Source organism: Scyliorhinus canicula, chromosome 1, assembly GCF_902713615.1.
Source record: "Scyliorhinus canicula chromosome 1, sScyCan1.1, whole genome shotgun sequence".
NCBI lineage: Eukaryota > Metazoa > Chordata > Chondrichthyes > Carcharhiniformes > Scyliorhinidae > Scyliorhinus > Scyliorhinus canicula.
The window spans coordinates 291,893,820-291,910,433 of record NC_052146.1 but is presented as its reverse complement, the minus strand read 5'-3'; the positions used below and the strand labels follow the sequence as shown (position 1 = coordinate 291,910,433).

At 45.0% G+C, this 16,614-nt stretch overlaps 1 protein-coding gene across 10 annotated transcripts in view; it reads left to right on the top strand.

Moving 5' to 3' along the window:
- The window catches only part of akt3a (v-akt murine thymoma viral oncogene homolog 3a), a 522,194-nt gene that overhangs the window by 492,395 nt on the left and 13,185 nt on the right, over positions 1-16,614 (top strand). For all 10 annotated transcript variants that reach the window (XM_038815257.1, XM_038815276.1, XM_038815325.1 and 7 more), the window contains one exon: positions 2,087-2,189. In XM_038815257.1, coding sequence (XP_038671185.1) covers positions 2,087-2,189 — 103 coding nt within the window. The remainder of the gene's footprint in view (positions 1-2,086; positions 2,190-16,614) is intronic.

Genomic DNA, 16,614 nt, shown 5'->3' with positions numbered 1-16,614 from the left:
GCTCTGGAAATAGTGGATGCATTGGTGGTCATCTTCCGGGATTCTATAGACTCTGGAACTGTCCCTGCAGATTGGAGGGTAGCTAATATCACTCCAATATTCAAAAAGGGAGGCAGAGAGAAAACCGGGAATTATAGACCAGTAAACCTAACATCGGGGAAAATTCTTGAATCCATTATCAGGGACTTTATAGCAGAACATTTAGAAAGCAGTGGCAAAGTCAGCATGAATTTATGAAGGGGAATCCCGCTTGGCAAATCTGTTGGAATTCTCTGAAGATGTCACTAGTAGAGTTGACTAGGGGGAGCCAGTCGATGTGGTATATTTGAACTTCCAGAAGGCATTTAACAAAGTCCTGCATAAGAGATTATTGTGCAAGATTAAAGCGCATGGGATTGGGGGAAGTGTATTGAGGTGGATAGAAAACTGGTTGGCAGAGAGGAAACAAAGGGGAGGGATTAATGGGTCCTATTCAAATTGGTAGGCAGTAACTAGTGGGGTACCACAGGGATCGGTCCTGTGACCCCAGCTATTCACGATATATATTAATGATTTGGATAAGGGAACAAAATGTAACATCTCAAAGTTTGCAGATGATACCAAGTTGGGTGGGAGGGTGAATTGTGACAAGGATGCAGAGATCCTACAGCATGACCTGGACAGATTGGGCGAGTGGGCAAATCAATGGTAGATGCAGTCTAATTTGGATAAGTGAGAGATTATTCACTTTGGAAGCAAAAACTGGAAGGCAGATTACTACCTGAACGGTTGTAAATTGGGAGAGGGGAGTGTGCTGCGGGAGCTGGGTGTCCTTGTGCAGCAGTCGCTGAAGGTAAGCATGCAGGTTCAGCAGGCAGCAAAGGAGGTTAATGGTATGTTGGTCTTCATTGCGAGAGGTTTCGAGTACAGGAGCAGAAATGTGTTGCAATTATACAGGGCCTTTGTGAGGCCACCACTAGAATATTGTGTTCAGTTTTGGTCTGCTTTCCTGAGGGAGGATGTTCTTGCTCTCGAGTGAGTGCAGCGAAGGTTTACCAGGAATTCCCCCACCATTGGGAACATTCTTTCTGATTCCAGGGATGGCGGGACTGTCATGAGGAGAGATTGATAGCTTATAATTGTTTTTGCTGGAATTCAGAAGAATGAGGGGCGGGGGGAAATCTCATAGAGACTTATAAAATTCTAATAGGACTAGACAGGGTAGATGCAGGGGAGATGTTACCAATGATGGGTGTGTCCAGAACCAGGGGTCACAGTCTGAAGATTTTGGACAGAGATGAGGAGACATTTCTTCACCCAAAGAGTGATGAGCCTGTGGAATTCATTGCTACAGGAAGTAGTTGATGCTAAAACAGTGAATATATTCAAAAGGCGGTTAGATATAGCACTCGGGGCGAATGGGATCAAAGGCTATGGCGGAAAGCAGGATTAGGCTATTGAGTTGGATGATCAGCCATGATCGTCATAAATGGCAGAGTAGGCTCGAAGGACCAAAAGGCCTCCTCTTGCTCCAAGGCCTCCTCCTGTTCCTATCTTCTATGTATGTCATTTTTGGTGAAGACCGTATCCTTGAAACTGAGTTGGGTGTGAACTACTGTAGGCTGGGAATTAGGTTAGCTCCGAGAAGGAGAGAAGCTGCAATTCTTCATAAGGAAGACTGAAGTTTGAAGGACTTTGTGACTGAGTAAACTGCTGAGCCAATTCAGAAGATCTTTCTTCATTGTATTTGCCATTTAATGTGTAGTTTATAGTTTCTAAGCACCCACAATTTGCCTATTACTTCATATTTAACTTGTGTTGCTTTTAGGTTTTAAAATATAGGTTTTTACATAAGATGGTATTTAGTGATTGCTTTGTTTGACTTGTAAAAGTTCCTGTTTTTAAACTGTTGAACCCTGTGGCTTCATTATTTCAATCAATAACTGAGGTTTGGGATTTATTTAATTTACTGGCCTCTAACCAAGATCTTAACATTTTATAATTAATATTTTATGATTTGAGTAATTATGATCATTTGAGTAGTAGAGCAGTGCTTGGTCCTCTCAGCCATTTATATCCATTTTATTTGCTCTTTCCTCTATTACAGCTTTTGCCTCCTTTCAAGCCTCAGGTTTCATCTGAGACAGATACGAGGTATTTTGATGAAGAGTTCACAGCTCAGACCATTACAATAACGCCCCCCGAAAAATGTAAGTAACAATATAAAATAAGTTAATAGTTCTTCCTGCATTGTGTGTAACAGTATTGTTCAGCTCACAACATTATATTGCAAATGTGGTTCCACCTAAACATGTAGCCTTTCTGTAAAGATATTAACTCTTAAACATCAGCCAACTGAAAATTGAGGCTTTTAGAACTTCATTTCCAGCTCCATTTTACTATGCTGGGGTAATGTTTATACTACATTCAATTTGCCACTTTGGCTTTATTCTACAGTGGTGAGAAGAACATAGCAAATGGGATATAAGCTGCTAAAGCAGCTTGCAGAAAGAGTAGGAGCATGGAACCTGGACTTACAAAAAAATGTTATTTTGTTTCTATGGGCAGGAATTTTTCAATGGTGGATTTCCTGCCCTCCCACCCTAAGGTCAATAGGTTTGTATTCCCAGTGATTGCAGCAACCATACAGCCATTCCTCCATACTTGAAGGAATGTTAATTGGCAGAAAACAGGACTTCGGCCCCTCACTCGGGCAGAGGTCCCACCTCCGAGAGCTATTGACCAATCCGGTAGCTGGCAGCTCAGTAATCCCAGCAGCAGCAGTGGCCAGAACTGGGACTACAAACAGTGCCTAGATTCGAAGTCCTGTAGCCCAGGACCAAGTAAGTGAGGGGGCGTCTTATGGCAGGATGGGAAGGCGAAGCCCAGGGTGTGGGGGTCTTGATGAAGAGGTCCAGGGGGAAGGCATCATCGGTGGGATGTGGGGGGTGGGGCAGGAAGATTTTGGGAGGGGGCGCACAATTTGGAAAGTGCGCCCTTGAGGGAGGCTCGTGAAGAGTGACCTGCCGGGCCTCCCCAACCCCTGAACCCCTCCTTCCAGCCTCAGAATTACGTCCAGGTAGGAAGCAGCTCTTTATATGGCCACTTGAGAGCCTCAAATGGGGCAAGGGCAGGCAGGCTGCCTTAGGCCTCACACACCGCACATAAAATTGAAAGCAGATTAGGGCAGGTGGTGGGAAGGTCTCCCGGGGAATTTAATGGGCCCCACTGCTGACAAACCCACCAACAGAGGACGGTAAAATTTGCCCATGGGCAGCACGGTAGCACAGTGGTTAGCATTGCTGCCTACGGTGCTGAGGACCCGGGTTCGAATCCCGGCCCTGGGTCACTGTCTGTAAGGAGTTTTCACATTCTTCCCCACAACCCAAAAGATGTGCAGGACAGGTGAATTGGCCACGCTATATTGCCCCTTAATGGAAAAAATAATTGGGTACTCTAAAATTTAAAAAAAAAAATCTGCCCCATGAGTTTGCCAGCATCTGTACTGAAAAAAAAATCACATATTGGAAAATTTGTAATTAATGGAAACTGTATTTGAAAATGTAGATTTAGCCCAAATCTACCATAGTTGCCATATTTGTAGTTACAGATTAGCTTTTGTTGGTGAAATTAGTTCATTTTTATTACACAGGCTTTGTATCAAAATAAATTATCTGAAACGTACCAGTTTATTAATGTTCTTGAGGCAAATGCACTTGGTTTTATGTTTGTAAAATGTTAATTATATATACAGTAATAACTATATTTTATGAGCTGAGCATTCTTTAATTGTGGCTGGATTAACTGTATTTTACAGTTACATAGAAACATACAAGCAGAGGAGAACCCTTTGGGCCTGCTACGCGATTCATTATGATCATGGTTGATCATCAAATTCAATATCCGCCTTCCCCCATATCCCTTGATCCCTTTAGCCCCAAGAACTATATCTAATTCCTTCTTGAAATCAAACAATGTCTTCACCTCAGCTACTTTCTGTGGTAGCGAATTCCACAGATTCACCATTCTTTGGGTAAAGAAATGTTTCTCACCTCAGTCCTAAAAGGTTTACCCCTTATCCTCAAACTATGACTCCTAGTTCTGAACTCCCCCACCATCAGGAACATTCTTTCTGAATCTACCCTGTCTCATGATGTTAGAATTTTGTAAGTTTTTATAAGATCCCCTCTCACTGTTCTAAACTCCAACGAATATTATCCTAACTGACTTAGTCGCTCCTCATATTAAAATTTTGCCATCCCAGGAATCAGTCTTTGCTGCATCCCTCTCATAGCAAGAACATCCTTCCTCAGAGAAGGACACCAAAACTGTGCACACTACTCCAGGTGAGGCCTTACCAATGTCCTATACAACTGAAGTAAAACAAGTCTATCCCTATACTTAAATCCTCTCGCTATGAAGGCTAACATACTATTTGCCACCTTTACTGTCTGCTGTACTTGTGCGCTTACTTTCAGCGACTGATGCATGAGGACATCAAGGATTCGCTGAGTATCCACCTCTCTCAATTTACACCCATACAAATAATAATCTGCCTTTCTATTTTTGCTACCGAAATTGTGATTGTGAAGTTGTGTTAAGAAAACCTACGGAACCCACATTATTCTGATTACTGCTCGATAATTAATTGGATTAAGCATAAAATTGTGTGAAAGAATTCAAATGCCTAAATATTACTTGAAATATGTAGAATATCCCACAATGGATTAACTTTTGACATTCTTGCTATATCTAACTTTTATGATGTAACTACTGTATTCCATACTGTATCATACTGTATACCATACAGTATTGTAATTCATTATTCATATGTACTTTAAACTGCTCAGATTAACATTTGTTGACATTCTAAATCTGGATAATTTTGAATGCATAGTGGTACACACGGTACCAGGAATCACATACAAATATCTGAACTCGGCTGCACTTTTGTACGAAGCAATAGCCAATAGACCTCATTTGTGTTTGTGGCCCCTTGCTGTGCTGTGTTTCTGGCATCACAACGATGACTACATGTCAGTAGCACATAATTGGCTGAAAACTTCCTTGCTAGCCCACCTGTGAAGGAGAATTGAAACCAGCTGGTTTTGAAAGAACCAATAAGTGTGAATTTGAACCCTCACTAGAAAGATAATAAATATTGTGATGAGATAGGGTGATCAGCAAAACTTGCCATGATATGAGTGAATTTCCGCTATCACCCTGACCACAACTTTTTTTTATTCATTCAGGGTATATGGGTGTCACTGACTGGGCCTGCATTTTTATTGCCCATCCCTAACTGTCCTTGAGAAGGTGGTGGTGAGCTGCCTTCTTGAATTGCTGAAATCCATGTGGTGTAGGTTCAGCTACAGTGCTGTTGGGGAAGGAAATCCAGGAATTTGACCCAGAAACACTGAAGGAATTCTGATATATTTATTTTCAAGTCAGGATGGTGTGTGGTTTGGAGGGGAACCTCCAGATGGTGAGGTCAACTGCCCTTCTCCTTCTAGATGGTAATTGTCGTGTGTTTGGAAGGTGTGGCCTTGGAAGCTTTGGTGAGTTACTGCAGTGCATCCTGTTGATGGTACACGCTGCTGCTACTGTACATCATTGGTGAAGGGAGTGAATGTTTGTGGATGGGGTGCCAATCAAGTGGACTATTTTGTCCTGGATGGTGTCAAGTGTCTTTAATAGTGTTGGAGAGTATTCCATTATACTCCTGACTTGAGCTTTGTAGATGGTGGGCAGACTTTGGGGAGTCAGGAGGTGAGTTACTCACCACGGGATTCTTATCACCTGGCTTGCTCTTGTAGCCAAAGTATTTATATGGCCAATCCAGTTCAGTTTCTGGTCAGTGGTAACTGCTCCCCACCATGGATGTTGATAGTGGGAAATTCAGCAATGCTGGTGTCATTATATCTCAAAGGGAGATGGTCATGTTCTCTCGTGTTGGAGATGGTTATTGTCTGACACTTGTGTGGCATGAGTCTTATTTTCCACTTCTCAACCCAAGCCTAGATGTTATCCAGATCTTGCTGCATTTGGGCATTAACTGTTTCAATGTCTGAGGAGTTACGAATAGTGCTGAACATTGTGCAATCATCAGCAAATGTCCGCATTTCTGACCTTTTGTTGGAAGGAAGGACATTGATGAAACAGCTGAAGGTGATTTGGCCTCAGGCTTAGGACTTGATCTTTCATCCTGGAAGAAATTCAAAATCTGGCTGTGAATATCTTTTGTTCCCTAATTTCTAAAGACTGTACGAAGCTGGGGGTCAAAAGCCTTACAATAGTTAGTAAAAATAGAATCATAAAATGGATACAGTACAGAAGATGGTGATTTGGCTAGTCATCTCTGCAAAGATCTCTGCAAGGGCAACTCAGCTGGCCCCTTTCCTGCCTTGTCCCTCTAGCCTTTCTCTTAAGTTAATTATCTAATTTCCTTTTTTGAAAGCTCTGATTACCTCCACCACAGTCTTGGATAGTGCATTCCAGATCCTAACCACTTGCTGCATAAAAGCTTTCTTCTTGTTGCTGTCGACTCTTTTGTCAGTCATCTTCAATCCTCTGGCTCTCCACCCTTCCATCACAGAACTATTTCTCCCTGTCATGATTTTAAAGTATTCTTATCAAATCTCTCCATTTTCTCTTCTCTAAGGGGAAGCAATCCCATCTACTCCAATATATCCACCATGGCTTCATAAAGGGGAAATCATGTCTGTCAAAGTTTATAGAATTTTGAGGTGGTAATAAGCAGGATAGATAAGGGGAATCAGTAGATGTGATATACTTGGATTTCAAAAAAGCATTTGATAAGGTACCGCACAAAAGGCTTCTTAATATAAGAGCACATGGTGTGGGAGTTGTATATTAGCATGGATAGAGGATTGGTTAACTAATAGAAGACAGAGTTGGGATCAGGGAAGCATTTTCAAAATGGCAACCTGTAACTAGTAGAGTGCTGAGGCCACAATTATTTACAATATATATTAATGACTTTGACAAGGGAAGTGAATGTGCTTTGCCAAGTTTATGGATGACACAATGCGTGGGAAGGCAAGAGAGGGGAAAAAACTTGGCATATTGAATATAATGTAGAAACATGTGAAGTTATGCAGTTTAGTAGGAAGAATAAGGAGCTGAATATTATTTAAATGGAGAAAGACTGAAGAAAGCTGCAGCACGGAGGGGATTTGGGGGTCCTCATGCATAAATCACAAAAAGCTAGCATGCAAGTTTAGCAGGTAATTGGGAAGGCAAATGGAATATTGATCTTTATTTCAAAAGGAATAGAGTATAAAATAGTGGAGTCTTGCTAAAACTGTACAAGGCACTGGTCTGACTACACCAGGAATACTGCAAATAGTTTTTGTCCCCTTATCTAAGGAAAGATATACTGGCATTGGAGGTAGTCCAGAGAAAGTTCACTAGGTTCATTCTGGACTTGGAGGGATTTTCTTATGAGGAGGTGTTGAGTAGGTTGGGAGTGTCTAAGACCAGAGGCCATAATCTCAGAGTAAACTCCACATAAGACACATGAGGAGGAATTTCTTTTGATACTAAAACTTTTCTTAAAAATTTGTTCATGGGACGTGGGCGTCGCAGGCTGTGCCAGCATTTATTGCCTATCCTTAATTACCTTTGAGGGGCAGTTAAGAGTCAACCACATTGCTGTGGGTCTAGAGTCACATATGGGCCAGACCAGGTAAGGAGGGCACATTTCCTTCCCTGAAGGACATTAGTGAACCAGATGGGTTTTTCCGACAATTGAGATTGGTTTCATGGTCATCGCTAGACTTTTAATCCCAGTGACAATACCACTATGCCACCACCTTTACTGCAGAGGGCTGTGGGACCTTGGTTGTTAAGTATGTTCAAAGTTGAAATAGTCAGATTATTTTATCAGTAAAGGCATCAAGGTTTATGGAGATAAGGCGGGGAAGTGGAGTTGAGGATTATCTTATATCAGATCAGTCATCAGCTACTGCATGGGTTTCACCCCCAGAACCCAAAGATGTGCAGGATAGATGGATTGGCCATGCTAAATTCCCCCTTAATTGGAAAATATAATTGGGCACTCTAAATTTTAAAAAAAAGATCAGTCATCAGCTCATTGAATGGTGGAGCAGGCTTGATGGGCTGAATGTCCTACTTCTCCTACGCCTTATGGGCATACGTAGCTGAAATCACTAGAGTTGGTCTCTTAAGTCTTTTGTGTATCCTTTCATTTCTCAACCTTCACATCCTGCTTAAATTTCACAGAATTGGACACAATTCTCCAGTCGAGGCTGGATCAAAGATTTGTAAAGGTCCATCATAACTTCCAAAACCAAAATACTGCAGGTGCTGGAAATATAAAATAAAAACAGAAAATGCTGGAAATATCCAGGGAGGAATGCAGCATGTATGGGGAGATAAAGTGTTAAAATATTGGGTTTCACCCCTTCCACCATCAAGGAATTAGTTATGTACACCACCAGGCCCCTCTGTACCTGTGTACCACTTCAAACACTTCTCTGCATTCAATGTTATCTGGTACACGCCCACCCAATCCACCAATCTGTTTATGTCATCTGCACATTTTGAAATTGTGCCTTGTGCACCCAAGGCAAAGTCATTAATATATATCAAGAAAATAGTTCTGGTGAGTTTCCCCATAGTCTTGTTAAAAAGTTTCAACATGACGGTCTGGAATGCACTGCCTGGGAGGGTGGGAGAGGTAGGATGCCTTACATCCTTTAAAAAGTACCTGGACGAGCACTTGGCACGTTCCAACATTCAATGTTCTGGGCCCGAATGCTTGGAAATGGAATTAGGTGGGCAGGCCACATGTTTTTCATGTGTCGGTGCAGACCCGATGGGTCTCTTCTGTACTGTATTATTCTGTGGTTCTAATTCTGTAACATATTCATTGCGAGAGCAAAACATAGATAATTATTTTCTGATTACTCTGCTGAATCCAAACCATCTGAGGTTGATAACCTGAAGAACTACATGTGACATCAAGATGACGGAAATGAAAACGTGCCATTCAGTCCTTCAGGTGGAGTCGGTGGCAAAGTGGCAAAAATCACTGGTAATCTAGAGGCCCAGGCGAATGCTCTGAGGACACTGGTTCAAATTCCATTATAGCAACCGGTGAATTTAAATTCAATTAATTGATAAATGGAATTAATTAAGAAAGCTGGGATCGAAAGCTAATCTCAATAATAAAATACAAAACTATCATCAATTTCATAAAAATCTACGTGGTTCACTAATGTCCTTTAGGGAAGGAAATCTGTCATCCTTACCTGGTCTGGACCATATGTGACTCCAGATCCACAGCAATGTTGTTGACTCTTAACTGGCCTCTGAAATGGAGTAGCAAGCTAAATTGCTATGGAATGGACTGGAGTGATTGTCTAGGGCAATTGGAATGAGGAGCAAATGCTGACCTTGCCAGCAATGCCCACATCCCATGAAATAAAAAAAGGTATTTGGCATCATAGTAGACTGAGATGTTGTATATTTCAATAAAGTTTCATCTGGCATGGAAATGTTAACTTCTAAGCACGACTGAGATCAAAGACTTAGTTGATGGAAGGCAATCAAGTCTATACCAGTACCTGACTTAATCCTGCTGTCTGTTTCTCTGAGAGATTGTCTGCCATACGCACATAGCTGGGGCATAGATATGCAGCATAATATTGTAAGAATAAAAGAATGAGAATGTTATCACTTTTTTTTTAAAACAGATTTATTGGAGGGTGGCATGGTGAAATCATGTTATGATTGCTCTTTATAGGTTTAGGTTCATTTTAAACGATTAAGGATTAGAATGGAGGCTGAATGTTTTACAGGAGATGGAGAAGAAAAAAGTGACACCTTAGCCGAATTTTACAAATGCTACAGCATGCTAGGCTGTGCATTTACAATCTGTGTTTTATGTAGCAACTTTATGATATCAGCCGGTGACACAAATTTATTGCGAAGTGGAAGGGAGCAGAAATCAGAGGTCCAGTTGCCTTTGAATTCTGTTCTGCACTTCTCACTGCCCGGTTAAGATTGGTAGGAGTGGGGTGGCATGTGGCGCAGTGGATAGCACTGGGACTGTGGCGCTGAGGACACGGGTTCAAATCCCGGCCCTGGGTCACTGTCCATGTGGAGTTTGCACATTCTCCACATGTCTGCGTGGGTTTCACTCCCACAATCCAAAAATGTGCAGGTTGGGTATTTGGCCACGCTAAATTGCCCCTCAATTGAAAAAAATATATAATTGGGTACTCTAAATTTATATTAAAAAAAGATTGGTAGGAGTGACCACTGCGCAGTCTTTGTGGACATGAAGTCCGATCTGCACACTGAGTCTTATTATGTGGCAATGCCACTATGTTAAACCCGAGATCTTGAACAGATGTAGCAACTCAAAACTGGGCATTCTTGACGTGCTATGGGTCATTTGCAGCATTTCCCCCACTCCACCATTATCATCAAGCTAGGGATCAATCCTGGTTGCTAGGAGTAGCTACAATATGTCAACCTCGTAAAGCTACAACACAGGACTACTTGAATGCCAAACATCATAAGACAAGGCTACGTTTTCCTGCCACGTAGTCATTTTTTAATTCATTCCTGGAATCCGGACGTTGCTGGCAAGGCCAGCATTTATAGCCCATCCTTAATTTCCCTTGAATTGAGTGGCTTGCAAGGCCATTTCAGAGGGCATTTTAAAAGACATTGCTGTGTGTCTAGAGTCACATGCAAGTCAGACACGGTAAAGATGGCAGAGTTCCTTCCCTAAGTGAACCAGTTGGGTTTTTACAACAATCGCGATGGTTTCATGGTCATCATTAGTTCTAGATTTTATTGAATCCAGGGAACTACAGGCCGGTGAGCCTTACATCAGTGGTAGGGAAATTACTGGAGAGAATTCTTCGAGACAGTATCTACTCCCATTTGAAAGCAAATGGACGTATTAGTGAGAGGCAGCATGGTTTTGTGAAGGGGAGGTCGTGTCTCACTAACTTGATAGTTTTTCGAAGAGGTCACAAAGATGATTGATGCAGGTAGGGCAGTGGATGTTGTCTATATGGACTTCAGTAAGGCCTTTGACAAGGTCCCTCATGGTAGACTGGTACAAAAGGTGAAGTCACACGGGCTCAGGGGTGAGCTGGCAAGGTGGTTACAGAACTGGCTAGGTCATAGAAGGCAGAGAGTAGCAATGGAAGGGTGCTTTTCTAATTGGAGGGCTGTGACTATTGGTGTTCCGCAGTGATCAGTGCTGGGACCTTTGCTGTTCGTAGTATATATAAATGATTTGGAGGAAAATGTAACTGGCCTGATTAGTAAGTTTGCAGACGACACAAAGGTTGGTGGAATTGCGGATAGCGATGAGGATTGTCAGAGGATACAGCAGGATTTAGATCGTTTGGAGACTTGGGCGGAGAGATGGCAGATGGAGTTTAATACAGACAAATATGGGGTAATGCATTTTGGAAGGTTAATGCAGATAGAGAAGATACAGTGAATGGTAGAACCCTAAAGAGTATTGAAAGTCAGAGAGATCTAGGTGTACAGGTCCACAGGTGGTAGTGGGTGCCTGGAACTCGCTGCCGGAGGAGGTGGTGGAAGCAGGGACGATAGTGACATTTAAGGGGCATCTTGACAAATACATGAATAGGATGGGAATAGAGGGATACGGACCTAGGATGTGTAGAAGAATGTAGTTTAGTCGGGCAGCATGGTCGTCACAGGCTTGGAGGGCCGAAGGGCCTGTTCCTGTGCTGTACGATTTTTTGTTCTTTGTCACCATCTGCCATGTTGGGATTTGAACCCAGGACCTCAGAACATTATCCTTGGTCTCTGGATTATTAGTCCACTGACAACACAACTGTGTCACCACCTCCCCATGAATGGTGGTGTACCGGACAGTTAACCAACTAACTGGAGGAGGCGGGGGGTGACCCAAATATCCCCATCCTCAATGATGATGGAACCCAGTACATCAGAGCAAAAGACCAGGCTGAAGCATTTGAAAATGAAATGAAAGTGAAATGAAAATCACATATTGTCACAAGTAGGCTTCAAATGAAGTTACTGTGAAAAGCCCCTAGTCGCCACATTCCGGTGCCTGTTTGGGGCGGCTGGTACGGGAATTGAACCGTGCTGCTGGCCTGCCTTGGTCTGCTTTAAAAGCCAGCTCTTTAGCCCTTTGCAGTAACATCTTTAACCAAAAGGTTTGAGTGGATGATCCATCTTGGCCGCCATCTGAGCCGCAACATCACAGATGCCAGTCTTCAGCCAATTCTATTCACTCCATATGACATATCAAGAAATGGGTGATGGAACTGGAAAATGGAAAAGCTATAGGTCCTGACCACATATTGACAATAGTACTCCAGAACCAAATGTACCCCTAGCCAAGCAGTTCCAATACAGCTAGCAATTAGGTTGCCCAGGTGTGTCCACAAAAAGGTCAAATCCAGCCCCCCATGTACTGTCCATCAGTCTACTCTCTATCATCAGCAAATTGATGGAAGGTGTCATCAACAGTAACTGGCACTTACTCAGCAATAATCTACTCTCAGAAGTTCATTTTGGGTTCCGCCACAGCCATTCAACTCCTGCCCTCTTACAGGCTCAAAAACCGGTGTGGGAAGCGAGGGTTCCAGTTCATGGGACATTGGCACCAGTCCTAGGGAAAGTGGGGGCTGTACCGTTGGAACGGAATACACCTGAACCAGTATTCTAGCGAGCCACAGAACTAGGAAAGTAGCGAGGGTTTTCAACTAAGTAGTGAGGGCAAGGGAACAAATTTGGAGAAAGGTGGTAAATCAGATTGGAAAACCGGAAAGAATGAAAGGTATTAATATGGGAAATGATAAACTGTGACAGAAAGGGTCAGGGAGTACAAATCTAAGAGTAAATCAGCAGATAAGGCTACAGGTTACAAAAATAATAAAAGGGCAAAACTAAAGACTCTGTATAAGCATTCAAAACAAAATGGATGAAGTGAGAGCGCATGTATAAATAAGTATTATCTGATGGCTATTACAGAGTCATGACCATGACATTGATTGGGACCTGGGACATTTAGGAAGGACAGGAAGCTAGGGAAAGGTGGAGACATGACTGTTAATGATGGTATCAGCACATTTGAGAGGGATGACCCAAGTTCAGGAAACCAGTGTAGTAGTTTGAGTAGTGATGAGAAGTGATAAAGGCAAGAAGTCACTTGTGGGAGTGATGTACAAGCCCTATAACAGTAACCATTCAATAGGACAGGATATAAAGGAAGAAATAATGGGAGCCTGTCAGAAAGGTTAGGTGATAGATACTGGCTGAGGTTATTCATGAATCTTTTTTAATCTTTTCTCAATCTTTTTTAAAAAAATACTTTTTATTCAAATTTTCAACAAGTTTTAACCAACAACAACAGAAGAAAAAGAGAGATAACAGTAACCCCCCCCAATACAAAAGCAATAAATTAACAAAAATAGTTAACATGAGAACAAACACACATACCCAATAAAGGAAAAAACGAACCCACCCATTTCCCCCCCCCCCCCCCCCCCCCCCCAACACCCCTGGGTTGCTGCCGAAAATGACCATCCTCTAATGCTCCGCCAGAAAGTCTAGGAACGGTTGCCGCCGCCGGAGGAACCCTTGCACCGACCCCCTTAGGGCAAACTTGACCCTCTCCAGTTTGATAAACCCAGCCATATCGTTGATCCAGGATTCCACTCCCAGGGGCCTCGCATCCTTCCACTGCAAAAGAATCCTGCGCCGGGCTACCAGGGATGCAAAGGCCAGAATACTGGCCTCGTTCGCCTCCTGCACTCCCGGCTCTGCTGCTACCCCACAAATTGCGAGCTCCCAGCCCGGCTCAACCCTGGAACCAACCACCCTTGACAGCGTCTCCGCGACGCGTCTACAAAAGCACTCCAGCGCTGGGCACGCCCAGAACATGTGGGTGTGGTTTGCTGGGCCCCCAGAACACCTGACACACCTGTCCTCTCTTCCAAAGAACCGGTTCAGCCTAGTCCCAGTCATGTGCGCCCTATGCAGCACCTTTAATTGAATTAAACTAAGTCTCGCGCAGGAGGAGGAGGAATTCACCCTCCCCAGGGCATCCGCCCACGTCCCCTCGTCAATCTCCTCTCCCAGCTCCTCCTCCCACTTATCTTTCAGCTCTTCCACCGAGGCCTCCTCTCCCTCCTGCATCACTTGGTAGATTGCCAAAATCCTCACCTCACCAACCCACGTCCCAGAGAGCACCCTGTCCTGAACACTCCTTCGGGGCAACAGTGGAAACTCCGCCACCTGCCGCCTGACAAATTACCTTACATGCATGTATCTGAAGGTGTTCCCTGGGGGAGGCCCAGCCTTCCCTCCAACTCCTCTAGGGTTGCAAACTTCCCATCGGGAAAGAGATCCCCCATCCGCCTGATAACCTGCCCTGTGCCAGCTCAGAAATCCTCCGTCCATCCTACCTGGTACAAAACGATGGTTCCCCGTATCGGGGACCAGACTGAAGCCTTCACCTCCCCCCTATGTCGCCTCCACTGCCCCCAAATTTTGAGGGTGGCCGCCACCACCGGACTGGTGGTATATCTTGTTGGGGGGAGAGGCAACGGCACCGTCACCAGCGCCTCTAGGCTCATGTCCACACAGGACGCCGCCTCCAGCCTCTTCCATGCCGCCCCCTCTCCCTCCATCACCCACCTACGTATCATCGGCAGGTTGGCAGCCCAGTAGTATCCACATAGGTTGCGCAACGCCAGCCCTCCCACATCCCTCCCCCCGCTCCAGGAACACACTCCTCAACCTCGGGGTCTTCTGCGCCCAAACAAATCCCATAATACTCCTATTGACCCACCTGAAGAAAGCCTTAGGAATCATGATAGGGAGGCACTGGAAGAGGAACAAAAATCTTGGGAGGACCTTCATCTTGACAGACTGGACCCTGCCCGTTAGGGAGAGTGGCAGCACATCCCACCTCCTAAAGTCCTCCTCCATCTGCTCCACCAGCTTCGTAAAGTTGAGCCTATGCAGGGCCCCCCAACTCCTGGCTACCTGGACCCCCAGGTACCTGAAACTCCTCTCCGCCCTTTTCAGCAGGAGCGCCCCAATCCCTCTCTCCTGGTCCCCCGGATGTACTACGAATAGCTCACTCTTCACCACATTGAGCGTATACCCGGAGAAGTCCCCGAACTCCCCCAGAATCCTCATCACCTCCGGCATCCCCCCCCACCGGGTCTGCCACGTATAACAATAGGTCATCCGCGTACAACGACAGCCGATGCCCCCCCCCACTATCCCCCTCCAGTTCCTCGACTCCCTCAGCGCCATGGCCAGGGGCTCGATCGCCAGCGCAAACAGCAGGGGAAACAGGGGGCACCCCTGCCTCATTCCCCGGTACAGTCGAAAATTCTCCGACCTCCTCCCATTCGTAACCAGACTAGCCACCGGGGCTTCATTCAACAGCCTCAGCCACTTAATAAATCCCTCTCCAAACCCGAACCTTTTCAACACCTCCCAAAGATATCCCCAATCCACCCTATCAAAGGCCTTCTCTGCATACATCGCCGTCACTATCTCTGCCTCTCCCTCCACGCCAGCATCATTATGACATTCTGAAGCTTCCGTACGTTAACATTCAACTGCCTCCCCTTCACAAAACTCGTTTGATCCTCGTGTATGACCTGCGGCACAACGTCCTCCACCCTCCTAGCCAATATCTTTGCTAGCAGTTTTGCATCGACATTCAGGAGCAAAATCTGTCCATATGACCCACACTGAAGGGGATCCTTATCCTGCTTCAGGATCGGCGCCCTAGACATCATCGGGGGCAAAGCCCCCTCCCTCCCTCGCCTCATTAAAGGCCCTCACTAGCAGCGGTCCCAGCAGGTCAGAAAACTTCTTTTAGAATTCAACCGGGAACCCATTGGGCCCCAGTGCCTTCCCTGTCTGCATCCTCCCCATCGCATTAACCAGCTCCTCCAACCCAACTGGTGCCCCCAACCCACCCACATGCTCCTCCTCCACTCTCGGAAACCTTAGCTTGCCCAGAAAGCGGTCCATCCCTCCCTCCTCCACTGGGGGCACTGACCGGTATAGTTCCTTATAAAAGGTCCTAAACATCCCGTTGATGCCCCTCGCGCTTTGTACCAGACTCCCTCCTCCATCCCTAACTCCCCCTATCTCCCTAGCCGCCTCCTGCTTCCGGAACTGGTGTGCCAGCATCCGACTCGCCTTTTCCCCATATTCGTATATCGCCCCCTGCCCCCTCCTCCACTGCGCCTCCGCCTTCCTGGTGGTCAATAGATTAAATGAAAATGAAAATCGCTTATTGTCACGAGTAGGCTTCAATGAAGTTACTGTGAAAAGCCCCTAGTCGCCACATTCCGGTGCCTGTCTGGGGAGGCTGGTACGGGAATCGAACCGTGCTGCTGGCCTGCTTTAAAAGCCAGTGATTTAGCCCTGTGAGCTAAACCAGCCCGATCGAACTCCGCTTGGAGGCTATGACGCTTCCTCAGCAGCCCTTCCTCCGGGATTTCCACGTATCTCCTGTCCACCCTCACCATCTCTTCCACCAGCCTCTCCCTCTCACTCTTCTGCCCCTTCTCCCTATGTGCCCTGATGGAGATC